The sequence below is a fragment of the Orcinus orca genome, chromosome 19 (assembly GCF_937001465.1).
Source record: "Orcinus orca chromosome 19, mOrcOrc1.1, whole genome shotgun sequence".
Classification (NCBI taxonomy): domain Eukaryota; kingdom Metazoa; phylum Chordata; class Mammalia; order Artiodactyla; family Delphinidae; genus Orcinus; species Orcinus orca.
Genome location: NC_064577.1, coordinates 28,375,835 through 28,402,633, shown reverse-complemented (window position 1 = coordinate 28,402,633; position 26,799 = coordinate 28,375,835). Strand labels below are relative to the sequence as shown.

The 26,799-nt window shown below is 45.7% G+C and overlaps 3 protein-coding genes across 8 annotated transcripts in view; 2 read left to right on the top strand and 1 right to left on the bottom strand.

Moving 5' to 3' along the window:
- The first annotated feature begins 733 nt into the window (after positions 1 to 733).
- On the top strand, positions 734 to 20,495 carry JPT1 (Jupiter microtubule associated homolog 1). Of its 5 annotated transcripts, none has more exons than XM_033438455.2 (6): positions 734 to 755; positions 14,900 to 15,042; positions 15,385 to 15,482; positions 15,889 to 15,912; positions 16,400 to 16,418; positions 19,455 to 19,722. In XM_033438455.2, the coding sequence occupies exons 2-6, from the start codon at positions 14,982 to 14,984 to the stop codon at positions 19,601 to 19,603; spliced, it is 351 nt and encodes a 116-aa protein (XP_033294346.1). In that variant the 5' UTR covers positions 734 to 755; positions 14,900 to 14,981; the 3' UTR covers positions 19,604 to 19,722. The 5 variants fall into 5 exon arrangements, with proteins under 5 accessions (XP_033294346.1, XP_033294344.1, XP_033294345.1 ...); XM_033438453.2 differs by lacking the exons at positions 734 to 755; positions 19,455 to 19,722 and adding exons at positions 8,688 to 8,872; positions 19,936 to 20,495; XM_012535160.3 differs by lacking the exon at positions 734 to 755 and adding an exon at positions 8,689 to 8,872.
- Positions 19,628 to 26,799, bottom strand: part of ARMC7 (armadillo repeat containing 7) — an 18,952-nt gene continuing 11,780 nt past the window's right edge. The window contains exon 3 of one of the 2 annotated variants that reach the window (XM_049702225.1): positions 19,628 to 23,502. In XM_049702225.1, the coding sequence (XP_049558182.1) occupies positions 23,480 to 23,502 (23 nt within the window). In that variant the 3' untranslated portion in view covers positions 19,628 to 23,479. Of the gene's footprint in view, positions 23,503 to 24,280; positions 26,314 to 26,799 lie in introns of those variants that run through there. The other variant, XM_004275461.4, reaches the window with a different exon arrangement.
- NT5C (5', 3'-nucleotidase, cytosolic) lies at positions 22,665 to 24,283 on the top strand. The gene is made up of 5 exons (XM_004275462.4): positions 22,665 to 22,862; positions 23,208 to 23,308; positions 23,388 to 23,448; positions 23,669 to 23,783; positions 23,902 to 24,283. The coding sequence occupies exons 1-5, from the start codon at positions 22,665 to 22,667 to the stop codon at positions 24,081 to 24,083; spliced, it is 657 nt and encodes a 218-aa protein (XP_004275510.2). The 3' UTR covers positions 24,084 to 24,283.

Below are 26,799 nucleotides of genomic sequence, written 5' to 3'. Positions count from 1 at the left end.
GGGTGAGTACCTGCAGCTAAGAAAAAGTTCTCATTTTGCTGACTCTGCTGATAAATCACTTGAGCATTCTAGTCCTCATTTTGTCTGGTGGTAAATACTCCCTAACCTAAAACAGTTTTTGTTCCTTATTTGAGGATGTTGAGGGACAGAAAATATTTACCTACGTATACCCATTCTTACAGCCTTAAATATGCAGATCACTACAGTTCTTAAATTCAGTTGTATGGGGAAAGATAACAACTACAGAACCAATAAACAGAATATTGGAGCTGGAAAGATATGTAAAGATTATCTAGTTCTAACCCCTGTTTTAAAAATGACAAGGCTGAGGTCTAGAGGGTTATTCGTCACATAGTTAGATGGCTATGAAACTGGAACTTAGAGGTTAGGTTTTCTGATGCCTGTTAATTGAATTTTCCAATAATGGTTTTCAAGAGACTGAATTCCCACCCTTACTGCCTAACAGTGTGGCCTTTTTGGATCAAGTCCCCATGAGCTATCATGCCTTGTCATTCACTTAATTCACTCTACCTCTGTTGCAATATAGTCTTTTTTACATTCCCCATTTCTATAGTGAATAAGCTTCCCCAGAGACAGCAGGAATTACGTAGGTTTTTGGCTCTGTGTATATGTGAGTTAATCTTGAATCAACTGAAGTTTTATTTTCCTATATGTGTAGTGCTGCCAACCTATTTTTACAATTTATATTGTGAAATAGTGTGAGAAGCCTGCCCCCAAGAATTCTTAGATATCGGGTGAGTACATTTCTCTTGCTCTAGGTACTATTAAGTACTGGAATTTTGTTGTCCCCAAAATTAAAGTTAGGATTGAAATTCAAGCCAGAGAACTTTATTAAGGAAGGATTCTTCAACTGGGTTCTTGTTTAACCAGAGGGAACTAATGTCATGTCTGAGCCTTCGCCATGTTGGGGGAACTTTTAAATTCTTTCATACTAGAAAAACTTTCGGTAGAATTTTAAAAGCCATAGGGAAATGTGTGGAAAAGGCAGTGTTTCATAATATAGTATGTTGTAGCTTATTGATGTTTGGGTCAGTGTATAATTAAGATTTACCTTATTCTTTTTTTTTTTTTTTTTTTACCTTTTTTTTTTTTATTTTTTATTTTTTTACCTTATTCTTAAGTGAACTTTTGATGGTTGCCCTTGCCTATTTCACATAAATTACCACCAAAAAGGCAAATATTTTATGGGAAAGCTTACAGAGAACTTTTTAAAAAACCCTTTGAAAATAAGCGGATCGTTGAAAATGCTGAAAGTAATTGTAGCATTTTAATTTTTTTGGCTTGAGAGGGGAGGTTCAAATGATGGGAGTTACACTGCTCTTTTGGGTAACTGTTAGGACAATTTGACTAAACTCTTTTAAGTTTGTGCTTACATATCCGACATGTTTGTATCTTAAAAGTAGCAAATAGTACCTAAGTGAACCCAATCTGTATAGGGAGATAAATTTTATTCTCAAGCACCTCTCATATTCATCCAAGCTGCTAGAGGCCAAAACAAAAGGTATTAGCAGCTTCCCAGAAATAGGAGTGTCCGGTTATTTGGCTCATTGTTTTCCTTGTTTATGTTCTCTCAGAAATTAATTGGATGATCAGATTACATTCTGTCTAAAGGGGATGATGTTGAATGGAACATGGGAAGAAGTAAACACAGTTTGAGGAGAAATTGGAGACTTGAGTCAAAGTGTGTAATTATGTAGGAAATTGATACCAGGAGGTCAGTAAGATAATGGAATCCCAGGATTTGAGGGCAGCCTGTTGGAAAGTTTTTTCCAAGGTCTCTGTGGGGGCCATAGGGTATTGGAGAGGGCCAGCTGTGCCACTGAGGGTTATTTTTGAGTTAGGGTGCTGCTGCTTTTGAGTATGACTAATAGTGATTCTGGATCATGGTTTTGCACTAGAATCCCCCTAGTGAGCTTTTAAAAAATAGCAGTGCCTGGGCCCTACCCCCAGAAGTGTATTTTCAGAGCAATATTGAATTGAGAAGCAGCTCTGCGAGGCATTCTCAGAACTCTTAAGAGTTAAGTACGTTATGGTGAAGATTAAATGAGATAATATATGTTCTAACTACCACATACTGAACTCTTTAATTTTAAATAAAACTTATTTTCAGCGTGAAGTAAGGGCTCTGCCGTAGGATGCTGAGGCTTCAACTGAATACCATAATCCCTACCAATTGGCCTGCATTTTCTATTCATTTTAAAAACTGAATACAATCTTTGTCTCATTAGGTTTTTTTTAAACTTTTTGGTTTGTTTGTTTTTTATTTTTTTTTGGCCACACTGCACAGCATGTGGGATCTTAGTTCCCTGACCAAGGGTCAAACCCATGCCCCTTGCATTAGAAGTGCAGAGTCTTAACCACTGGACCACCAGGGAAGTCCCTCATTTGGTTTTTATTAATTAATTAATTAAATTTATTTTTGGCTGCGTTGGGTCTTCGTTGCGGCACGTGGGCTTTCTCTAGTTGCGCCGAGCGGGGGCTACTTTTCGTGGTGGTGTGCGGGCTTATTGCGGCGGCTTCTTTTGTTGTGGAGCACGGGCTCTAGGTGCACGGGCTTCAGTAGTTGTAGCACGCGGGCTTCAATGGTTGTGGCTTGCAGGCTCTAGAGCGCAGGCTCAGTAGTTGTGGTGCACGGGCTTAGTTGCTCCGTGGCATGTGGGATCTTCCCGGAGCAGGGCTCGAACCTGTGTCCCCTGCATTGGCAGGCGGACTCTCAACCACTGCGCCACCAGGGAAGCCCCTAGGTTTTTAAATAAATGCTTAATACTAAATTGTGCTCTAACGAATTTTTTTAAGGAAAAACAAAAGGGAAAGGTCTTTTTTCCTTTTTAAGGAAAAACAATCCTCAGGGTTTTAATGATTCTCCAATACTTTAAGAAGCAAAGGACCCGTCCACAAGATGCTTCAACATTTTGATTATCTAGGTGATGATTTGAGGGTTAGTCCTGGATGTAGTAAGAAATATATGTGTTTTATAATGAGACTTTGGGGCTTCCCTGGTGGCGCAGCGGTTGGGAGTCCACCTGCCAATGCAGGGGACGCGGGTTCGTGCCCCAATCCGGGAGGATCCCACGTGCCACGGAGTGGCTGGGCCCCGTGAGCCATGGCCGCTGAGCCTGCGCGTCGCGTCCGGAGCCTGTGCTCCACGGCGGGAAAGGCCACGGCAGTGAGAGGCCCGCATACCGCAAGGAAAAAAACCCCAAAAAACCATATAATGAGACTTTGGTGTGTGTAGTGGTTAACTAATGAAAAGAGTGCCTCACAGTGGAAAACAGGTTAGGAATTTAATCTGTTATTTGGAATGTGGAGTGTTATTTCCCTGTAAGCAGTGACATGTGACTATGTATGAGATCATTTTAGGATTTCCTACACCCTTAGGGCCTTTGTGAAACAGTTTAAAGTCCAAGACTTTTCATGTAATATTTGTTTTCTTTGCACTTGATACTATAAGACGGATTATGTGGCTAATTTTGCAACAAGTTACAGAATTTGGAATACCAAGAATTTTCCCATTCTTTTCTAGGCATACCCTTTTAAGTTATTTGATGTTTGTAATTTTAAAGATCTTTTTTTAAAAAAAAAATTATTTATTTAAGGTCTTAGTTGCAGCACACAGGATCTTCATTGCGGCGTGCAGGCTCTTTTTTTTAGTTGTGGCATGCGGACTCCTTAGTTGCGGCATGCATGTGGGATCTAGTTCCCCGACCAGGGATCGAACCCTGGCCCCCTGCATTGGGAGTGCAGAGTGTTTTTTTTAACTTGTTTATTAGAGAAATAGCTTGGAATTGAAGAAAGAAGACAAATTTAAATCATATAATCTCATTCAGCTCTTAGTCTGAGAGGAGGAGGAAATAATGGGGAAATATGAATCATGCTCTCCCTCTGCAGTTCAGAGTGACTAGAGGGGCATATCAGACCTTAGTACAGTGTATGTGCCATTTTGTTTATCTTAACTTTGGATAAAGAGAAGGCAAGAATATGACAGAACCATTTTCCTTATTTGAGACATCTAGGTTGGTTCATTTGACTTATTTAATGGCAAATGAATTTTTAGAGAAAATAAACTCCTTGGGTTGTTTTTCTCTTGGTGGCATTGATCTGCCTTTTTTTTTTTTTTTTTTTTGTGGTGAGGATGCAGCTAAGAAAAGAATGGACAGATGCATACTAAATTTGGCTCTAGGAGTGATGGATGCAGAATGTATGTGTGAGTGATGTACTTACGTGGCACCCTGCAATACTGGGGTTGAGAAGTGAAACTTGTTAGAAATACTTGTTGGGCCGTTCATTAATTAAGTCACTTACCCAAGTTCAGAAGCACATGACCAGTATTTTCTTTTAATAATAAGGAATAGAAAACATTAAGAGTCTGTATTAAACTGTGGTTGAACATAAGTAACTGCTATACATGTAGGTCAAAAATAGTCAAATATCTGCCATGTCACATGGGTCAACCTAATATGTGTGTATTGGATCACAGCGAAAGCCACTGTTCTAAGAGGTTGGTTCAAACCTGACTGCAGACTCTAGGTAGAGTAAGTTCCAATAAGGATGCCATGTAGATTGCCCATTTCCTCTGGCCTTTTGGAATAAATAGGGGCAGGTTGAAATTATGGGGGACTCAGAACACTTTGCCTAGCAGTGGAAAGCTGGTAACATTCAAGACAAACACATGCTTGAGAATGAAGCGATGATATGTTAGTGCACTTTTTTGTGTTTGGTTAAAATTTATTTATTGTCCTTAGGCACAAATCGTGAAGAACAACTAGCAGATTGTTCTATTTTAAGTTATACATTGCATTCTTGAATAAAACTGTCCACACGCTCAGCAACAAATGTAAAAACCAACAGGATTCCTGTCTATATTAAAGCAAAAATTATTAAGGCCTTCATCATTTTCTGACATCTTTTAAATAACGACTTTTTTGCCACCTGCTTCAGAACAATAGGTTGTGTTCTAAGGAAATTCTGAGAATATTGGGTTTGCAAAAACCTGTTGGGGGACTTCCCTGGTGGCGTAGTGCTTAAGAATCGGCCTGCCAATGCAGGGGACATGGGTTCGATCCCTGCCTGCTCTGGGTAGATCCCACATGCTGAGGAGCTACTGAGCCCACACACCACAACTGCTGAAGCCCGCACGCTCTAGGGCCCATGTGCCGCAGCTACTGAGCCCTCATGCTGCAACTACTGAAGCCTGTGCCCTTAGAGCCCACGCTCTGCAACAAGAGAAGCCACTGCAATGGGAAGCCCACGCACCGCTACAAAGAGTAATCCCCACTGGCCGCAACTAGAGAAAGCCCTGCTCAGCAACAAAGACCCAACGCAGCCAAAAAAACCCAAGAAACCTATTGGACTTCTCTGGTGGTCCAGTGGTTAAGACTCTGTGCTTCCTTCCACTGCAGGGGCCACAGGTTCGATCCCTGGTTGGGGGAGTTCCCCCCCCCCCAAAAAAAAACCTATTGGGAAAGGCGATTACTACTAGGCTTTCTGAATTGAATTACAAATAGAATAGTACTTTGGATATAGTAGGGAGGTGGCACCGTGGGACTAAGGGAAGTTAAAGAGCACTTAACTGCTTAAAGACAAAGTTAAGGAAGTGGAAGCAACTGCACATTCTCTTCCTGTTAACTATATTTAAAAAGCAGGTGAAAATGGACATGCATATAGGGCAGTGGTTTTAAAATTTCACGGAACCCTGAGGTTGTGCAAAAAGAGGAGGACCAAGTGGAGAGTGGCAAAGGACAGGAGGAAGCAGAGAGGGCCAGGATTCAATCATAGCTGCTCTGTTAATCTATTTTATATATTTGGATTCTGCTTTATAAAAGTGTAAAAAACACTGCTGTGGACTTCCCTGGTGGTGCAGTGGTTAAGAATCTGCCTGCCAATGCAGGGGACACGGGTTCGAGCCCTGGTCTGGGAAGATCCCACATGCCATGGAGCAACTAAGCCTGTGCACCACAACTACTGAGCCTGCATGCCACAACTGCTGAAGCCTGCGCACCTAGAGCCCATGCTCCACAACAAGAGAAGCCACTGCAAGGAGAAGCCCGCGCGCTGCATCGAAGAGTAGCCCCGCTCTCTGCAAAACCCGTGAGCAGCAGCGAAGACCCAACACAGCCAAAAATAAATAAATAAATACATAAAACCACTGCTGTAGGTCATGAAATAGCTGTTAGACCGTTCCTTGTTATAAGATTTCATCTGTCTTTCTGTTTCTTTAGATTTTTAGGTTAACCTGGGAATTTGAAGCAAATTACTTATTGATACAGACCCTAGTGTGTATTTTAAAAATCATAATGATGGGCCTTCATGATTTTATAAGCAGATGTTCACATTGCCCCATCCTTTTGCATCTTTTGATCCTGATCTGTGTTGATCTTTTGGGAAAAATATAATTTTATTAATACCCCATTTTCAACTTCGTTGGTCTTCTGGAGCAAAGGTTATAGCAGAGCTACATATCATATCTTTTACCCCAAATCTCCATGTTGCAGCAGAAAGTGGAGTACAGTGATTTGGTCAAAACTATTAAGTACACGAACAAGTAAATAGGAGAGCTAGTTATTCTGGAAATTTCTGGCAGTATTTACAAAGAATGTTCCAAACAGGCCTGCCTAAGATGGCCTTAATCAGATGTCTGTTTTATATAAATTTACTGCTCTTCATAAATCAGATTAAATTAAAAAGCGTACTGGAGCTGATTCCTTACCTTTGAAGCAAAGGTTCTCAGCCCAAGCTATATGTGAGAATTGGCTGTTTAACTTCTTATAGACATCCATGACTGGACCCTATATGCAGAAATTCCAGTTCAGTAGATCTTTGGAGCCTTGCATTCATATGTACTTCTTAAAAGCTCATAGGTTAAAAAAAAAAAAGCTCATTCTGGTGTGCAGCCAGGTGGGGTACCTCTAATAGAAAGCTTTCAAAAAAAAAGCCTTCATTTAAAGAGTAAAACATTCTTGCAATTATCTCATTCTCAAGCTAGCAGAATAGGTGCTGTTAGCCCCATTTTACAGATGAAGAAACTGGGCTCAAGGATATAAATGACCTATAAGTGTCTTAAATTGGGAGAGAGCAGAACCAGAACCTAGGCTTTTTGGTTTCCAGAGGAAATAAGGCAAGTCGGTACAAACTCAAAAGTTTAGGCCAAAGTGGACCCTAAGAGTCAAGTCTAAACCCCTCATTTAACTTAACAAAAAACAATAGCAGATTGTTAAAAAAAAAAAAAAGTATGTGGCTACTTTCCAAGTAAGTCTGATAATAAAAATGTCTGTCACTTTGGTGACATGTCAGGACAGGTACTTTACATGCATTACCTCATCCAGTCCTCACAGCTCTATGGAGTCCTTATTTTACAAATGAAACTAGTGCTCAGAAAAAGGTAGGAGTCAAGATTCAAACCTGGATTTCTCCTTTGAGACCCTGAGCTAGCAACCACCATATTCCACTACCTCCTAATTATATGACTTTTCAGGAGGAGATGCATGCTCACTAGCTAGGTTCGCCTGAAGAGTTTTTTGTTTTTGTTTTAAGGTTCTGGAAATTTAAGCTCAGCCTTTAGGAAAGGGAAGATTTTAATCCAAACAAGTAGTGTGCTTCATGCTTCTGTGGTAAGCACATAAAGACATAATCCAGGCCTTCTAGAAGAGAAGAGCTTGTCTCTGGCTTTTCCTGAAAGCCCAGGAGAGTGGTTGACCAACACAAACTGCCTGGAAGGAGGAGGCCACACAAAGAGGAGTGTAGTTCACTTGTTATGGAAATACTGAAAAAGAGATCTGCCTTGAGGAAACAGCATGACAGGGAAGGCCTTCCCTCTTGTTTGCCCAAGACTTTGCTAGTACGGTCTTCTAAACAGTCATTCCTGAGCCCTCCAAGTGTGTCTGCATTTGTTGCAGGGATAGATTTACCCAGACAGGTGGAAGAGTCATGACTTAATGGTTATAAACAGCTGCAGAGGCCTGGGCTACTCCCATGGTCTTAGTAGCAAGGGATGTGGCCATTCCCCGACGCCGGGCATTAACCAGCCTTGAGAACAGGCCCTCAAATCGGAACGACTGTAATTTTGGTCCAGTGCACGCACCACACGTTACAGCTAAGTAGTAACATTAAAAGGTAAAGGATTTCCAGTCCTTTTAGAAGGGATCACCTTTGTGTGCTTTCTGTTGCTGATTCATAGTGCTCCTGCTTTGGGACCGTCAGGTTTCCAAACAGGACACAGGAAATATTCAATAAACGTCAATTTGTAGCAGTAATTTTCATCCCTTGAGGAGCATGCCCTTGCTACCCTCCATAAGTAAGGCAAATAAATGAATGGTAAAGATAAACGTGCCCTCGGCTTGCGGATTCCAACTCTCCCAGAGCGAGCTTTTCCTTCTATCAAGGTAACTTTTTTAAGTGACAGCGAGCACAACTTGTACGGAGCGCGGGGCAGGTTTGTCCTTTGTCCAATCATCTCCGAGATTTGAGGGTGGGGGAGGGGAAACTTCCCTAGACCTTCCCTGACCAGGAAGAGGGTGGGTTTAGGCTGAGCAGGGGCCGCCTCAGCCCGTCGTGAAGCCGCAGGATGCTTGGCACTCCAGGAAGCCAATAGGAGTGAAGAGGCCCGTTTGAATTGGCCAATGCCGCCGGGGCGGGGGCGGGGTTTGTGAGCCCTATAAAGGCCGCGGTCCGGTTGGCAAACAGCGGCGGAGGCTCTTGCAGCGGTCGCCGGTTCTGGGCTGTGGGGGTACTCTACGCTCCTCAGACCTGACCCTTTCAGCTCTCCGCTCCCGCGCCAGCCTACCTCGCTCCTCGGCGCCATGACCACCACCACCACCTTCAAGGGCGTCGACCCCAACAGCAGGAATAGCTCCCGGTGAGGCTCGGGGGCGGGAGGGCCGCTGCCCAGGGGGCCAGGCGGGTCTGGCGGCAGGTCGTCGGCGGTAACGTGCCCGGGGCGCTGCTCTCGCGCTCGGCCGGGCGGTGGGGCTCGGCCACCGGCTCCCCCTTTGTGCCGCCGGCTAACCTGACGCGCCGGCCCCGCCCGATTCCTGCTCCTCTTCCATTCATTCCTTCCCTGGAGCTAGAGGCTGGGGAGGGCCGTGGCCGCTCGCGCTCGCAGCGCGGCGGGTTTTCGTTAGTCGGGATGTGCCGAGAGGGTTCGCATTCTCCCTTTTGTGGCGTGGCTGGCTCGGCCCCAGGGCGGTGGTCTTGGGCCCCGGGTGCCCGGGCAGCCCGCGGGGCACCTTGATCCGGCCCTATTGTCCCACCCCCGCCCACGCGCTCGTGCCTCTGGCCCGGGGCAGGTGGTGGCCCCGCGCCCGGCGTGGCGGTCAGATCCTGCAGCCGCAGCGATCGGTCCGGCGGGCTCCTACCCACTCGGGTCCGCCCGGCAGGTGGCATTTGTGTTCGGGCGGGGCTGGTCGTCGCGACCCTCACCCCCGTTCAGGACCCAGCCGTCAGCCCTCCGCGAAGTGCCTCCCCCTCTGCTAACAAAGGAAAGACCCCTGCTCCTTCCCCTCCCGCGCCCACCTCCGAACGGGAGGGGGAGCGAGTCGTTCCGAGTGGGTTTTCTGCGCTCAGACCTTCGGACCTCGGTGTTTGCAACCCACCTCTTTCGCTTCCCCCTTTGACGTATGCAAAATGAGTTCACCTCTGGCCACGATTCCCCTGCCGGAGGAGGTTTCCTGTTCTTGGGCGGGGCCGGAGACATCCATTGTCTCTTCCGTACTATCTCCACCTGCGTAGCCGGGGCGTTTCTGGCCACTCATGCCACTGCATTTGGGGAAGGGGGCCCTGGGCACGGTGTTTGGACTGGGAGGGTCCCTTTTCCAAGCCCTTGCCTAACTTGGTGGAAGGGTTTGGATGCGGTGGTAGATGTCTACATTGTCTCGGCTAAGTGCATGCACGCTGTTCTTTAAGGTGGGATACAGGCATCTCAGGGATCCTGCTCAAGGCGTGGAGGAAGCTTAGATTCCACTTTTTCTGAGCATCTCTTCTTCATTGATCATGACCTGAAGTCATGTGTGGCCAGCCTTGGGGGTCCTGGGCAAGTGGCACAAAGGGAGCCATTTTGTGGGGCTAAGAAGACAGCCGTGAAATAGCAGTGTCTCACAAGGGTTGGAGTCCTTGGGGACAAAAAGCAGGCCTCAGCAGTGAGTCTTAGGACGGAGTGTTGGAAATGACATTCCTTTTCAACTCATTCCTTTCCCTTTCAAAATGTAGAAAAGAATGGGAAAGATTTAAAAAAATAAATTAGTGTGTTACTGGGAGGAAAGGGAACTTGAGTAGGATAGACCTACGAAAACACTGGTCACTCCCTCTTCTGTTGTCATCCTTCCAGTGAGATCATTTTTTTTCAGAGGACGCTGGAACAAATTGAACCTCGGTTTTTCATTTTGTGCTGTGAGGCCAACTTTATGCTGGTCATACTGTAGTGATTGGAATGTGAAAATTTACACATTATATTAAAAAAATCTGAGGTTTTATCCTTTGGGGTTGAGTGCAGTTTAGTGCTTCACAAAGAATTTAAGTAACCAGGTCAAATGAATCCTCACACTAGCTTTTTGATTTGTATCTTTGAAATGTGAGACATAAATGACTTTTGGGTCTGCAAAATAAATGTTTTAATTCGCCTGTTGTCATCAATTTCCCTCCAATATTGTAATCTCAAGACTGTAGCATTTTGTCCTTTTATTTACTTCCTACCTTTCCTTCTTGTAGAATCTCACCTAATTCTCTTAAACTTCTTTTCTCCAGTAACATTTTCCTGGCTCCATAAACACATTATAAATTTAGTTCGATAGGGAAGGAATGACCTGCAAAGATCATAGAGCAACTCTGGGACTTAAAGAGAGAAGAAAGAAAGAGTAATTTTTTGAAAATTGCTATCCGCAGTACACGGACACATTTTTGTTGAGCCTCGGGTGTGTAATCCTGACCTAGTCATATGCATAGTTCAGAAAAAACAGCAGGATCTTAAAAAATAAAATTGAAATAATTTCTGTCTTATGATCCAAATCCTTTGTTTGGGGATGTCTCGCTGTTACAGATGGGCTCTCCAACACTGACGTCATCGGAGTAGGTAGTACCTGCTATTGCAAGAGGAACACAGACCTTTAAAAAGTTGGTCCGGTCAGAGCTTTGACTTTCTTTTTAAGCTGGTGATTGGGTTCTAGTGTCTTTTTTTTTTAAGGCAAAAAAAAATTTCCTGGCCCATTAGGGTTCTGAAGATTTTCATGTTGCTGAAATAATTCATGAGAATTTATGATAGTAAGGAAAATCATTCTAATCTCTAGGGGATGAAGGGGATGACAGTGAAGCAAGTTAATTTTGTTTTTTGTTTTGGGATCTTAGTTCCCCAAACTGTGCCTCATCCTGTGGAAGTGTGGAGCCCTAACCACTGGATCACCAGGTTATTCCCTGAAGCAGGTTAATTTTGATTATAGTATTTCCAGTGTCTGTTGATTTGAGGTACAAATGATAAAAACCTAGTCACTTCCAACTTTAACATAAGAAAATGACTATTAAGAATTTATAACATACCTTTAATTATGATTTAAAAAATTTAATTAGCAAACCTAAAATTATCTTTATAAGAGGTATGCCTGAACACATTTATCTTAATTCATATAATGAATTTAATCTAAGTGGATATTTAATATCTGAGACTTAGAAACAGTGGGGTTTTTAATGTTTTACATGTTATAAAAGCGGGTCTTCCCTGCCCGCACCGGGAAAATAATGAAATTTTAATTTAGTATAAATTGAGTACTGAATTTTACTATGGACCCAGACACGAATATTAGATTTAGGGGAGATGCTAGAGGATGTATATAAGAAATAACTTCAGTCTAAGGCTAGAAAACAAGAATAGCAATCAAAGCACCAACCACATAGGTATGTAGTTTAAAGAGAAAAATGGCATTAGAGTGGTTCCCCTATTTCAGCACTTTGAGCATGTCTTGTGTGCCTGTCAGGGAGAGAGGATTTGGGATTTGGCCCCATCTCTGTCACTTAACTAATGCTGGGCAATTTATTTAGAACTTCTCAAGGCCTGACTTCGTTCTCTTAAAAAATGAGGCTACTTGCTGAACTAGATAGAGGAGAGCCAAGCCCAGCTGGCAACTGATTTTTACATTGATAAATGGTTGAAAAAGGCAAGAAGAAGAATCTTTCATGACTTGTGAAAAGGACATGAAAATCAAATTTCAGTGTCCAGAAATAAAGTTTTATTGGAACATAGCTACACTCATTCGTTTTTGTGTTGTCTATGGCTGCCTTTGTGCTACGTGATGGAGCTAAACAGTTGCAAAAGACCAAACGAAGCACAAGCCAAAAATATTTACTATTTGGCCCTTTACAGAAAGAGCTGGTGACCAGAAGGAGGTGTCTAACATGCTTTCCTCTCAGTGTCCTACTTGTCATTCTTCAGGGTCATGGAGGGCTTCATGGAGGAGGTGGAGGTTTAAGAAATGGGCTGGATTTTGAAATAGTCGCCAAGGAAAGGGTGGAGAGTGCTCTGGGCAGGAGAAAATATGGGAGTAAATACTCCAAGGTGGAGATAAGCCAGAACAGTTCACTGAACAGTGAAGAAAGTGGCCTGACTGGGTTGGAGAAGATGGTAAGAACTAGATATGGTTGAGAGGCGAAGTTTATCTCGATTTCCTTGTGTTCTGCTTAGGTGTAACCAAGCCTACGTCTGCAAGTGTTCTTGTACATATGTCTAATTATCTACTTAGGATAACTTCTGGAAGTAGAAACGCTGGTTCATATAAGATGCAAACTTAAACATTTGATACGTTTTATCAGAATGTTCTTTAGAAAGTTTGTGCAAATTTATATTCTCACACTTTAATTCATGCTGGAAACTGGCATTTTTTTCATCTTTACCAGCCTAATAAGCAAAAAATATATCCTTTTGTTTTAAATTTCATTTATTTGCTTGTGAATTTAAATTTTCAGTGTTTAGACGTGATCCATATTTTTTAATTGTCTGTTTACCTTTTGTCCATTTTTCTCTCGATTTTTAAAATTATTTTTAAAAGCATTTATATTACCCTTTGTCAAATGTGTATTTTTGCCAAGTTTAATCTGTCCATTTTTCATGGTTTCTGGCTTTCATCTTGTGCTTAGAAGGAAAGCCCTTTTCTTCAAGACTAGGACCATATTCGTACATGTTTTCTTCCAATATTTTTGTCTTAGGCTTTAAATTGAAATATTTGACCTAGCTGGAATTTATTTTGGTAAATGAAGTGAGTTAAGAATATATATTTTGTTTCTTTAATCAAAATGACTAGCCAGTTAACCCAACACAGTTCTCCCTACCGAACTAAATAAAATACTGCAGTGGTGGTCTTTTTTTTTTCCCCCCTGCACCATGTGGCTTGCAGGATCGTAGTTCCCCGATCAGGGATCGAACCCATGTCCCCTGCAGTGGAAGTGCGGTTCCCAGTGGTGGTCTTTTTGAGAGAGAACTCTGTCTTGACAGAGTCCTGAGGAGAAACTGACAAAACCCCCATTGTAGTAGAAGTTGATAACAGAAATCTCAGTAATTGATAAACCATATTTAATAATCAGTAGATTTGAACAACTCAGTTACAGGCTTTATCTGGTAGACACATAGAATACTGGCAGATACACATTCTTTTCAAGCACGTATAGAAGATTTACAAAATTGACCACGTATCAAGCCATAAGGCACATCTTATCAAATTTCAGGGGAACATGTCACACAGACTTTGTTGTCCGTGTGGTAATGAAAAGCTGGAAATCAGTGAACTAGAAAGACCTTATGTTTGAAAACTTGCAGAGCTGAGTTTACAAATGACAATCGTATTTATTTGGAAACTTGAATGAAATGGACACCTTCCTAGAAAAATGTTTCTTACTCAAAATGATTTAATAGAAAAACAGACCACTCTGATCACCAATAAAGGAAGTGAATCTGTAGTTAGAAAATCTTTCCATGAAACCATCTCCATTTTCTGTTTTGAGTGGTGACAGGACAAATTCAATTGAGTTTTTCCACAGAGGGGACAAACTGGTCAACCTGTGTCAAGAAGACCTGGAAATGTGAATGTGCTGTATTTCCTTGTCAAACAAAACAGCTGTAGATGGTATCTAAAGGCGCCTGGACATACAGCATGCCATGGGGTCCTAAACTGAATTTCTCATTGACTTTCTCCTTGTGGCTGGTCACTCACGATGATTAGTGAGAACAGTGAGGTACAAGTGTATCAACAGGGCTTGTGAGTCATGCTGAGACGGGAGAGACTATCACCAGTTTTCCTTGGGCTTCTAAATTGGTCAACTTTTATATGTATATTCTTCCATTTTAAAAATTTCGTTGAAAATAAAAATGGAACCTTCTTTTTTTTTTTTTTTGGCTGCGCTGTGGGGCATATGGGATCTTAGTTCCCTGACCAGGGATTGAACCCGAGTCCCCTGCATTGGAAGGTGGGTTCTTTACCACTGGACCACTGGGGAAGTCCCCCGAACAGTTTTTTTTTTTTAATAAATAACAAGATGTGCTTCTCAACTTCTTTGCAAGTGTGTCCAGCTGAGCCTGATAGACAACATCCATTAGGTTTCTGCCTTTTCCTAGAATGGGATGCCGACCAGCCTGCTATGGGTGCTTTCGGGCCGTTTCAGCTGCTTTGTGTGATGCACAACCTCGCCACAGATACTACAGAGCGGGATTTCATACCTTAACATCCAGCACTGAATTTATACCACGATGAAATCAATTCCTAATTTTCCCATTAGCAGCTCTCTTTTGTGTGTGTGTGGGGGGGTGGATAGGTGGAATGAGTGGTTGAGAAAAATGAAAGGTGTTTGAAAACAAGTGTGCCAAGAAATGTTTTGATCTGATCTGAAATCGTTGTTTTGCCATCATTCCTAGGGTTTTGCGGCCTCCAGGTGGTGGATCCAATTTTTCCTTAGGTTTTGATGAACCAACAGAACAACCTGTGAGGCGGAATAAAATGGCCTCTAGCATCTTTGGGACACCTGAGGAAAATCCCCCTTCCTGGGCCAAGTCGGCAGGTACTGCTAGTATCCGTGATCCCTGGTCAAAGGGACGGACCCAGCAGAAGCACCACAGCTGGTTTTGTGCTGATGAGTAAAATCTAGCTTAATCATGAGAGACAACAATTAAAGCTTGTCATGGGAGGAGAGACGAGGACTAAGAAATGGGAAATGCTGGGAGCCTGTGTAACGGATCAGAATAAGGACAACCGTCAGACTGGGTTATTTAGACCCTCTGTAGAACTTTTAAGCCGTCACTCCCTAACACTGTTAGCTCATGTTGTAGTATGAGACTAATTAAATAGTGTTTTGCTTTAGGTCTTTCCATTGTATTCCTTAAGAAAGTATATTTTGATTCAGGTGCCAAGTCTTGTGGTGGCCGGGAAGATTCTGAGTCATCTGGACCCCAGAGAAGTAACTCTTCTGAAGCAAACCCTGGAGACTTCTTAGATCTGAAGGTCAGTGTGACAGTATGGGGGGAAAGACAGGCTTTGAGGTTTATACAGTTGAGAAATTAATTCCACCTGCCCTGCACCACCCCCATTGTACTGAGACCTGCCACTGGAGTTTTACATAAAGGTAGTTAGGAAAGGGACTAACCATACTGGTGATGGAAGATTGACAGTCAGAAAGGTGAGTCAGTGGGATCTTGGTCTGTTCGTATGTCTCTGCTACCACTAGGATTAGTCTCTGTCCTTCAGTGTTGATTTTTGAAACTGGATCACTCGTACTCCGTGTGTATCTCACACATAGTAGCATATCTGAGCTCAAGGACTGTTTCAGTTGTTGGCAGAGGTTGCCCAGTTGTTCTGAGCTGAACTCCAGGAGGCTGTATACCATGGTGTTACCATTCTTTGTCTGCAGGTGATCACGGCCTGTGAGCCCCGGGTATGTGTTTGGAAAGCCTGGTGGGATGTCCCCCTGAGTCCCACCTCAGAGCACATGGAGGCATCAGCCATCTGGGTGTGGGGAGACCTGCAGAAAGGCTCTGGAATTGATGGAGGTCCTTCAACAGCTAGATCAGGAGAAAGGAGGGGGGAGTGGAAGGACAGGTTTGCCAATTTCCTGTTCTGATAAAAGATCCTCTGAAATGCGAATTGATATTAGGTCATCAGCGTAAATGTTAAGGTTTTTTTGGTGTTTGGGGCATGTTACTGGCACCAGGACAATTTGTCCAGCAGCATTTCTGTGTAGCATTGTCCCAGGGTGAATAAAGTTTGTTTACTGTAATGGCAGCGTGACCCTGAACTTGACTACATCAAAACAAAACTTCACATTTGGCTTCAAATAGACAGTAGCTTCTCTGAACTCTGTTTTTCTTTGTGTGTGGCAAAATTAAAATCTGAAGTAAATTGTTAATTTTTTTCTTTTCCAGGGAGAAGGTGATGTTCATGGTGAGTACTTCTGAAAAAGTATCACAACTTCTGGTTCTGTAAATGTTAGAATAGACTGGAATTTGTATTCAAGTCATGTCTTGGGGAAGGAGATTGGGGAGTGAACCTGGCTTTACCCCAATGCCAGCGCCCTCTGGGTGGAGAGGAAGGCAAAATGAAACTGGAAAGCTAGCAAGTGTGGCCACGTTTGGTATCGGCCAGCAGTGAGAGCAATGCTAGAAACGTACTAGAAAGGAAAACCACTGGAGAATCCTTTAAGAACAGACGGGCGTTAAGCAGGTTGGTATTTGTTACACTCAATGAGAGCTTTTTAGTAAAAGTCTCTAGCATTTCAAGTCAGCCCTCAGCATTTAATTTAGAAAATGTTTGATTTTATACTGAGCTGCTGTAACCCTGTGATCTCGTGAATGATGACTTAGCGGGCCGGTGAAGTTTTCATTTAGCACCCATATCACCAATTACATGTGGAAATGAGCTGTAATCATTTAATTATTTAAAACCTTTGAAGTACTTATTGGCACTTCTTCAACAAGCGCCAGAGAGTTGCCGGTGCGTGTGATGAGAGGTTTACGCATGTCGGCCAGCAGCAGTCAGGTTAAAGTTGACTCAGTGACATGCAGCCGTCACAGGGCGCCCTGATCTAGGAGGATGAAGCCGCTTCCTCAAGGCCTTTTTCTGCCATTACAATTTGCGAGTCAATCTTCCAGGGAAACAGAAATGTTTAACGAGAATCACATTCCCCTTCTGTCCTCTCATCGTTTCTTGCTGGGCATGACGGGAGGAGAATCTTCCGAACCATTGAGCATTACCTGGGTTTTCCCTCCACGGACAGATTAGGTTCTCACTGGACTGAAGGTGTATTAGTTATTGTTCCTGTCCAACTTGTTCCATTTTAAAAAGATTGTTCTAGAGGTAAAGAAAATCTAGGCTTTTTGATTCTGCTGCTTTTCATATTCTGAAGTACTTCCAATGTCAGACCTTGTTTAGCAAGCATCAGCTAATCTTTCACTAATTTTGGCCAATGGATATAATGAGAAATTTGGGGAGCCCAGAGAAGTGAGAGCCCTGAAGTTAGAAAAAGATAAGTCATTTGCTAATGATTAATTCTCCCCCCCCCACCCCCAGCTCAGTGTTGCAGATCCTTGAGGTGAATGAATAGCACAGGCAGCTGTATAGTGCAAGTCCTTCCTTTTTTTTTTTAAATGATCATCAATTTTGCCACCTGATTATTCTGTGTTCCTGACTGCTGCTAGTTTCAGCTCATTTGGCATAAAATGACAAGGGCACAATCATTCAGGACAGGTCTGGAGAGTAAAGGTCGACCCCAGTTCTGTTGGCAATTTCACTGCAAAGCCAAGCTGTTCTGCTCAGTTGAAATAAAACATATTTTGTTTGGATATATTGCCATCATCTTTTGGGTAAACACAGGAATGGCTACAGGGAGGACTTTGGAAATCTTGAAGAAAGAGGGAAAAAGTCCAGGAAGTTTATTTATTTATTTTTTAAAGTTTATTCATTTATTTATTTTTGGCTGTGTTGGGTCTTCGTTGCTGCGCGTGGGCTTTCTCTAGTTGCGGTGCGCGGGCTTCTCATTGCGGTGGCTTCTCTTGTTGCAGAGCACGGGCTCTAGGTGCGCGGGCTTCAGTAGTTGTGGCACACGGCCTTAGTTGCTCCATAGCATGTGGGATCTTCCCGGACCAGGGCTCGAACCTGTGTCCCCTGCACTGGCAGATGGATTCTTAACCACTGCGCCACTGGGGAAGTCCCTAGCGTTTTTTCTTTTGCAGTCACTCTTGACTTTGATTCAATGGAAACTACCTGTTTAAGGATATATGCTTGTTGGGAATTTCACAAATCAGTCAGGGAATCAAGCAATATTTAGGATATCGGATAATAATACACTAATTCTTAAGACTTTAATGTGGAAAGTGCTGGGTTAACATGATGGGAGTGACTGGGTTAATATATTACAAATCAGTAGCGGGGAGGTAGATTCTTTAATAAATGTCTGTACAACTGGATATTGTATCGTTTAAAAAAAAAATCAACCTCACCCATTAATCATGAAAATGTAACATATAACAGGAATTTAAAAATATTTTTCACCCATCAGTTCGTCAGATATTAAGGTGAGATGGTTATCAAGTGGTGGAAATGGAAAGATGTAGGGAGAGCATACTCTGACATGGGCAGTGGGGTAGAACTTGTACAGCCACTGGGGAAGGTGGTGTGTAATCTGTTCAAATTGAAGATGACAGCTCGTGTCCCCGTGGGCACACGTTCCAGAGTGTGCGCATTACAGTTTTGGAATGGTTGGATTAGTTTCAATTTTTTGCTATCGGTAGAGGCTTAATCATATATACTCTGTACATACTATAAAGCAATTATTTAAGCAAGGTGGATCATGACCATGTGTGTAAGTGGGGGTAAATGTCCAAAAGTTAAAAAAGAAAAAATTGATATTATTTATGTTAAATACAACAAAAACACTATTCTGTGTAATTTGCTGGAAATAAAATACACAAAATATACATAAAACAAATGGACTAGAGGAATGCACACAACTAGTAGTAGGGCCTCTGTGTATAGGGAGAGGAGACCCACAGAGGTGGAGCGGTGGTCAGCGACCTAGCGCTTTTAGCTGCAGCATGTGTGTGGGATCTAGTTCCCTGACCAGATATTGTGACGGGCCCCCTGCATTGGGGACGCGGAGTCTTAACCACTGGACCATCAGGGAAGACGGACCTAGAGCTTATCTGTAATGTTCTCATTTAAAATATTTATGTCTTCATATATTTCTGTAATTTAGAAAGGAACGTACACAGAAAAAGATCTGGGGACAAATATGGCAAAACATTAACAGTGGTTAATTCTGGAGAGTGGCTGCCAGATGGTTGGTAATTGTTGGTTTCTTCTTTATAGCTCTAGGTATGGTTTGAACCATCCTCAAAAAAAAAAACCCAAAAGCCAAAACACTTAGGCTTTTCATCTTCACTGGGAATAGTTATTAGCCTTAATTTCATTCTGTTTTCCTAGAAAACGTAGACACAGACTTGCAGGCCAGCCTGGGGCAGAGCGAGGAGAAGCCTGTGCCCGCTGCCCCTGTGCCCAGCCCAGTGGCACCGGCGCCCGTGCCATCCCGGAGAAACCCCCCTGGTGGCAAGTCCAGCCTCGTCCTGGGTTAGCTCCGTCTGCCCTGAACTCTGTCGTTTCGTTTCTTTGTTTTCTCCATGCTTGTGAACTGCACAACTTGAGCCTGACTGTACATGTTTTGGATTTGTTTCATTAAAAAAGAAGCACTTTATGTACTGCTGTCTTTTTTTATTTTGGAAGAACAGGTTCTCTGTCTGTCCTGATTCCTCTGGGTCTATAGGCCTTGGCATGAGTGTTTTCTAGTAGTAGATTGGAGGGAAAGCTTTGTGACACTTAGCACCGTGTTTTTAAGAACAGATAAATTGGTTTCAAATGTGTTAGAGGATCTTTTGTACTGAGGTTTTTAAAACCCTTTTCTTGTCAGCTTTACTAGGGTTTACCAAGCCTGGATCGGACAGGCCAGTAAACGGTCCACAGGCGCTGTCCCTTCAGGCCCCCCAAACAAGGGTGTCTTGATGCTGAACCTACCTGGTGTTGCCCTAACTTGTCAGTGCCCGTTGCAAAAAGCATCTTCCTGTGCCATATGGAGCGACAGAGGCCTGCGCCCCATGCCTTGCTGCCTGCAAAGCAAAAACACAAAACAAACAACTGCCTTTCATTTCTGAACCTTGAGAAATATTTCAGCCAGATACTAACTTGGCTGTCTGAGCAAAGCCTGCTGCTCCCACGCAGAGGGAGGCTTCGCTGTGCGCTCAGACTGACGAACTCCAGGTGGTGAAGCAGGGGTGGGGACCACATGGAAGTGGGACTTCCTGGTGAAGGGACCCCCCCCCCCCGCCCCGGGGGCAGTGCTCTTCTTAGATAACTTGAAGCTGTGTGCATGATGCTGGTGCTTGACCATGAAAGAAAGTCTCATCCTTAAAATGTGTTGTACTTCACAATCCTGGACTGTTGCTTAAAGTAAACAATGTACAAATTTTGAAACACCGTGTCCTGTGTCATCTTTTTGAGATTGTTTCAGGAGTTCTACTTGCTTAGTTGCTTTTTTCTTTGTTACTATCAACCTTGTTGCCCAATGATTTGATGAGCCATTAAAGTTAAAACACACTAAGGAAGGCCCAGAGAGAAGTGGGCTTCTCTCTGAAGAAAGCAGCTTTCAAGTCAGAGAGCACGAGTTCAGAATGCCAAAATGAAAATTAATGGCTCTCTGGTAATAAAATACAGGAATAATATGGATGATTGGTATCCAAAATAATTATTAGCCAATACCCTTTACACTCTTCTACGACGTACCCTCCTGTGCTGGGTGCTAACATTCAAAATTTCAAGCCCTCTCATGCCTGTAGGGTGCTTCTCAATGGTGGGTGGTCAGAGAAGAAGGCTCCAAAGAAAGGAAGGGTCCACGTAGATAGAAGGCAACAGGGTCATCTGAGTCCTCTCAAGTGATACAGGAGACAGAAGATGGGAGAAAGCTCACTAGGTGCTAGGCAGAAAGTTCCAGACCAACATGCTATATTAAGTGTCCACTGGGCACTGTAAATCGGCTTTTTAGGTCTAGCGGTGCTACCGACCAGCTATGTGCCTTGGGCTTGTCATTTGGGAGCTCAGGTTCCTAACTTAAAAGTAAGACTTTTGAATGAGGTCACCTCTAAAAACCTTCCCATGACTGAAATGACTCAAACCTAGTGTGTAACCACCAGCTATTCTGACTTACTGGGCATGTCTTTGGGAAGAATAAGGGTGACCATAGGTTGTGGAGGTGTTAAGTGTTTCTCCCTTACTGTGTAAAGTATTTGCAAAATGGAAAATCAACAGCTGTGCTACACAGTCTTTCCAGGTTCACCAGAACAGGTTAGCCCTACCAATCACCTGAGTTACGGTTTGTCATGACTTCAGAGATAGGGAACCTGCACCCTTTTCTCTCAGTAATGGTGGAGCTCCTGGGCAAGAGAGGTCCCTGATTTGTGTCACAACTTGTAACTTGGCTTTAGTTTTTTATTCTGTGAAGGTAAGTGCCTAGCCTAAAGGTGTTCTGCCAGTCATTTTGGTACTATTACAGATTTTAGAAAATTCTATGTAAACATGTTTGCTAAGGGTGTTGAATTTTCCAGTTAGAAAGCTTAGGGTTTAGAAGATGAAGTTGAATGATCTTAAAATGATGACGATGGCAGAAGAATCAGCATTTTGTTGACAGTGTGGACTTTTTACACAGTTATGTGTCTCAAGTGGCTTGGTGTTTACTGCTGATGTCTATTCTACGTCTTTAGCATTTTAAAATTAGATCGCCAGGCTCCCCTTCCTTATGCTTCTGTTCCATTGGGTTTAGACATATTGGGGTGCTGAGGTGGGGAACTACAGGAAGATGGGTCACTTACTCAAATCCGAATCTAGTCTGTAGGTAAATATATTTACATGTAGTCAGGAAATTGTGTGAAATCTACGAAAAGGAGAGTCAACAAAACTTAGCAATGCTCAGCAATTTCTAGAGGAGGGTGGAGCTGCCGATCCTAGAGACCTGTCAGGTCCACAGAAAGGACTGTCCCGATTACCTGAGCCTGGTGGAAAAATCGCCTCTTCCAGGTGGAACTGGATGTTTAAAGCAGATGCTCCCATGTTTCACGCCAACTCTGGTTTATGAATTCGTCTCTGAGGAGCTCTGCTCACACGAACCAGTTGTCTTCAGCAGATTCATTCACTTCTAACCGTTACTGGGAGTCCCCGTGATTCGGGCCGTGGGTTGGTGCTGCCGTGACGGGGCGGAAGCTCTGCTCCGGTCCCCACAGCAGGGTGCGCAGGTATGGCGTCTCAGGTTTAAGGAGGCTTGACTCCTTGTTAGACGACGCTTCCCAGTATTTAGGATAGTCCCTCCTGTCGGGCCCCTGGAAGTTCTGCCCCGAGTAACATTCGGGGTGAGCGAGGACGTCTGCTACAGCGTGGAAGGCTGCTGATGTGCACGTAGGTGCGTCCTCAGACCAGAAAGCAGCCCAAGCCATCGCCACGCCGCCCCCCACCCCCCCGAAACAGGGCTGCCCATGCAAATCAGCCGCGGTCGGGCCCGCCCACCCCACGGCTCCGGAAGCTGCAGTCCCCTTGCCCAGCTCCGCGCGGCGGCTCCCGGGGCCACATTTCCGCCGGGCCGCCTGCCTAGCTGCGATGGCGTTGCAGATGGCTGCGCGGCGCGGGCGGCCAGTGCGGGTGCTGGTGGACATGGACGGCGTTCTGGCGGATTTCGAGGCCGGCCTCCTGCGGGGCTTCCGCCGAAGCTTCCCCCGGGAGCCGTACGTGCCGCTGCAGGAGCGCCGCGGCTTCCTCGCCTGCGAGCAGTACCGAGCCCTGCGCCCGGACCTGGCGGTAGGGGGGGGGGGGGGGCCGGCGGCGCGGGGCCGCCCTGGAGCGGGGAGCCCCGACCCCACAGGACACCTGGGAGCGGGGAGACCTCCCCTTGGGTCAGGACTGTCTCTGCTCCATGTCCAGTGACACCTTCCTGTTTAAAATTAACAAAGCTCTCACTTCAGAATCCACAGTTCACCTCAGGACTAGACAGTCTGGGGGAGTACTTACCCCTGAACAAAGTCCTCTACCTGAGACTCTGATTTGGGGACCGAAGCGCCCCAGGAACTTCACTTTGAGAGTCCTCGCTGGGGCTGGAGAGGTCTGCTGGGATCAGAGCCAGGACAGGAACACTGTATCTTTCAGGACAAAGTGGCCAGTGTGTATGAAGCCCCAGGCTTTTTCCTAGACTTGGAGCCCATCCCTGGAGCCTTGGAAGCAATGCGGGAGATGAATGACATGCAGGAGTGAGGAAGGGCGGGGAGGGAGGGGGTGGGGAGCAGGCGCTGGCATCACCCTGTCTAACCGCCCCCCCCCCCCCAGCAGCACCGAGGTCTTCATCTGCACCAGCCCTCTGATGAAGTACGACCACTGTGTGCACGAGAAGGTGCGGCTGCCCCAGCACTTCACCCGCAAACTTAGGCTCCTAAGCCCTGGTCTTCTAAAGAAAGCGGCAGAAACACAGACAGTCGGGGGTGGGGTGGGGGGTAGAAGGGAGCCCTCTCTCTCATGAGCTGCTGTAGACCCTCCCTCACACCTACTTGCTCACTGGCCCTGAATTCAAGGGCCCATCAGGCCCTACTGAGCCACCTATGCCCACCTCACAGTACCGCTGGGTGGAGAAGCACCTGGGGCCCCAGTTTGTGGAGCGCATTATCTTGACGAGGGACAAGACGGTGGTCTTGGGGGACCTGCTCATTGATGACAAGGATACCATTCAAGGTAGGAGCCCTTTTCCCTAGCAACCTCCAGGCATCTAGCCTGCTGGGATTAGGGAGAGGGAGTAAAAATAACCAGATTACAGAGTGTATCCCTGCCTTCCTCCCGTGTCCTGTCCCAGGCCAAGAGGAGACCCCAAGCTGGGAGCACATCTTGTTCACCTGCTGCCACAACCAGCACCTGGCCCTGCCCCCCCCACGGAGACGGCTGCTCTCCTGGAGTGACAACTGGAAGGAGATTATAGATAGCAAGCGGGGAGCCCTGCAGCGGGACCGAACCGGCCTGGGGCCGCCCCAGGAATAAGGCGAGGGGCCATGGCCGTGGACAGTAGCTGAAGGAAGGGAAGGCAGACCAGCAGGGAGCCCAGGCAGAACTGAGCGACAGGGCAGCATCATGGCAATGACCCCTCAGCACTGTGCCAGCCACCTGAACCCTCCTGGCAGAGCTGGCCTGGAAACATGGTGGGAAAATCAGGAACCTTTTTAATAAAACACTTTGGCTCACTGCTCTCTTATGGCCTTTTATTTGGGGGAAGCGAAGGGACAGGAGCCCCACAGGGGCAGCTGGGACAGAGGCCAATGAGGAGGCCTTTGCCTCCCTCCCTCTCGTCTCCTTAGTCCATTAGTTCCATAGTCTGCCCACCTCCACGTCCACCTGGAAACCATTCCTCTCGAATCTGCCTTTCCTTGGCCATGTAAGAGGTCATCCTTGGGCTTTCCTGGTGGCGCAGTGGTTAAGAATCTGCCTGCCAGTGCAGGGGACACGGGTTCGATCCCTGGTCCAGGAAGATCACACATGCCACGGAGCAACCGTGCCACAACTACTGGGCCTGTGCTCTAGAGCCCGCGAGCCACAACTACTGAGCCCACGTGCCACAACTACTGAAGCCTGCGCGCCCTACAGCCCGTGCTCTGCAACAAGAGAAGCCACTGCAATGAGAAGCCTGTGCACCCCAATGAAGAGTAGCCCCGCTTGCTGCAACCAGAGAAAGCCCGCGCGCAGCAACAAAGACCCAACGCAGCCAAAAATAAATAAAATTTTAAAAAAGAAAAAAAAAAGAGGTCATCCTTAAGGGAGGCCAGGACCTTCCACTGCTCCTGAACCCCACCTTTCTAAGGGGGCCCACACCCCTTCCCCCGTGCTGAGCAGCTGACATTAGACTCTGAGCCATTCGCTTACTGTCAGTATCTGGTCCCATCTCCCTCGAGCACCTCTCTTACTTGCATCCCTGAAGCCAGCCTGAGACAGATTTCCAGGGACAGGGACCCCACCACCACCACCTCACTAACCCTGATGGCAGAGAAGGCAGGCCAGGGCTTCCAGGCAAGTACCATGGGGTGGTGAAGGGAAAAGACAACAGCTTGTAGAGTTTGTGCCTGTATTCTAATGTGTCACCCTCATGGCCTCCGTCTTAATGCCTGATGGCCATGTTAACAGTCACTGGGCTGTGACACTCAAGATCAGGAACCACGTCTTCGTCTTTGAAGCCCTAACATGGTCCCCGGCTGATAGGCCTGTGTAGATAAACAGTTAATCCTGGGCCACAGAGTTCTCCAGGCCAGCATTCACCATGCCCAACACCCAGCCTGGAGAGCTTGCAGGACAGGTATCCGGCCTCGACAGCAGTGGACACAACACTTCCCCAGCTTCCCAGGGCCCCGAAATACTTTTAACAACAAGGCTTCTCATTTCTATTTCTCAGAATTACTCCCGACACTTCTGTTAAGGTATGATGCCTGTTTCCTCAAGCTCAGGCAATTCTCCTAAGCCCCAGGCCCAGCTGTTCCTCAGGAGAAACACCATCTGCAGAGCCTCTGGGTCTAGGGACCTGCTGCTTCTCACACGAGGGTGACAGCTCGGTGGCGGGGTGGGCCAGGAGGCAGGACCTTCGCCTCTAGCTGGTTGAGAGCGTCAGCCTGTCAAAACGGCACCCTTCAATTTCCTTCTCCACGTGTCTCAAAGTCTGGCTTCCTCACTCATCTCCTGGTGCCTTTCATCACAGTGTAAACACCTGTCCCACTGAGAAAACTCGCCTTTAAAGGGGTTGACAAAGCACCACTTGGGGAGAACGTGCACAGTGAGAGCTTTGCTGCTCCCACTTCCTGAGTCCCCACCGGGATTCTGGTCTTGTCTCTGGCAGTGCCGGTGCCGCGGCCTGAGGGCGCCTTGGATCAGGGCTGCTGCGGGGCCTCAGCCCTTGGTAGTGGGATCCCCAGGGCAGAGTGAGCCCGCCGGCTGCGGGCTTCGGCCACCTGGCTGGGGGAGCAGAAGTCTTCCAGGAAGATCTGGGCCAGGTTCCGGAGCCTCGCGTTGGCCGAGAGGGAGAAGCGCACCATGCACTGGACCACGGGCGTGGCGGTCAGCTCGGGGTGCGAGCTGGAGCCCGGCGAGCTCAGGTACATGATCGTGGTCACGGCGGACAGCACGGTCTCCTCGTTGGGACTGGACAGGCAGTCGATGATGAGTGGGACACCCCCAGTCTGCAGGATGTGCTCCTTGTTGGCCCTGTCTGAGCACAGGTTGCAGAGGCCTCCTGGGGAAGAGCAAGGTAAGTCTGGATGCCTTAGCCCTGGGCCTCCTTCCATCTTTCCTCCGCCCACTGAGTCCCAGGGAAGGCCCAGGCCTGAGAAGGTGGCCCGGGGACAAGGGATCCCAAGTCTATTCTGATCTCCAGCCCTCCCTTTCCAGATTCCAGAAAGGCCTGCCTGCCGTCCACTGCCCAACCTTCTGGAAGTGGGCACTGATCCCTTTCCCTCCTGGTTCAGCCAGCTCAATGACTGATAGGCTTTCCTTTTTTTTTTTTTAAGTAGAAAACATAAAACCCACAGTGTATCATCACTTTAGAAGAATTAAGAAATATAGGTAAGGTGATGGTTTCACAGGTGTACACATGTCAATACTTATCAAGTTATACTCTTTAAGTATGTAAAGCTTATTATGTGCCAATTATACCTCAATAAAGCTGTCAAAAATATTAGAAGTCAAAATATAAACCATCTTAATCCTACCACCCATTTAA

What these genes read in the sequence shown, in the direction of transcription:
- NT5C (XM_004275462.4), top strand. Translation starts at nt 22,665, where the DNA reads ATGGCGTTGCAGATGGCTGCGCGGCGCGGGCGGCCAGTGCGGGTGCTG. An exon ending in CCCTGCGCCCGGACCTGGCG is followed by an intron (nt 22,863 to 23,207) that starts GTAGGGGGGGGG and finishes TGTATCTTTCAG; the next exon opens with GACAAAGTGGCCAGTGTGTA. An exon ending in ACCACTGTGTGCACGAGAAG is followed by an intron (nt 23,449 to 23,668) that starts GTGCGGCTGCCC and finishes CCCACCTCACAG; the next exon opens with TACCGCTGGGTGGAGAAGCA.
- JPT1 (XM_012535160.3), top strand. Translation starts at nt 8,817, where the DNA reads ATGACCACCACCACCACCTTCAAGGGCGTCGACCCCAACAGCAGGAAT. An exon ending in AACAGCAGGAATAGCTCCCG is followed by an intron (nt 8,873 to 14,899) that starts GTGAGGCTCGGG and finishes CATCATTCCTAG; the next exon opens with GGTTTTGCGGCCTCCAGGTG. An exon ending in TTCCTGGGCCAAGTCGGCAG is followed by an intron (nt 15,043 to 15,384) that starts GTACTGCTAGTA and finishes ATTTTGATTCAG; the next exon opens with GTGCCAAGTCTTGTGGTGGC.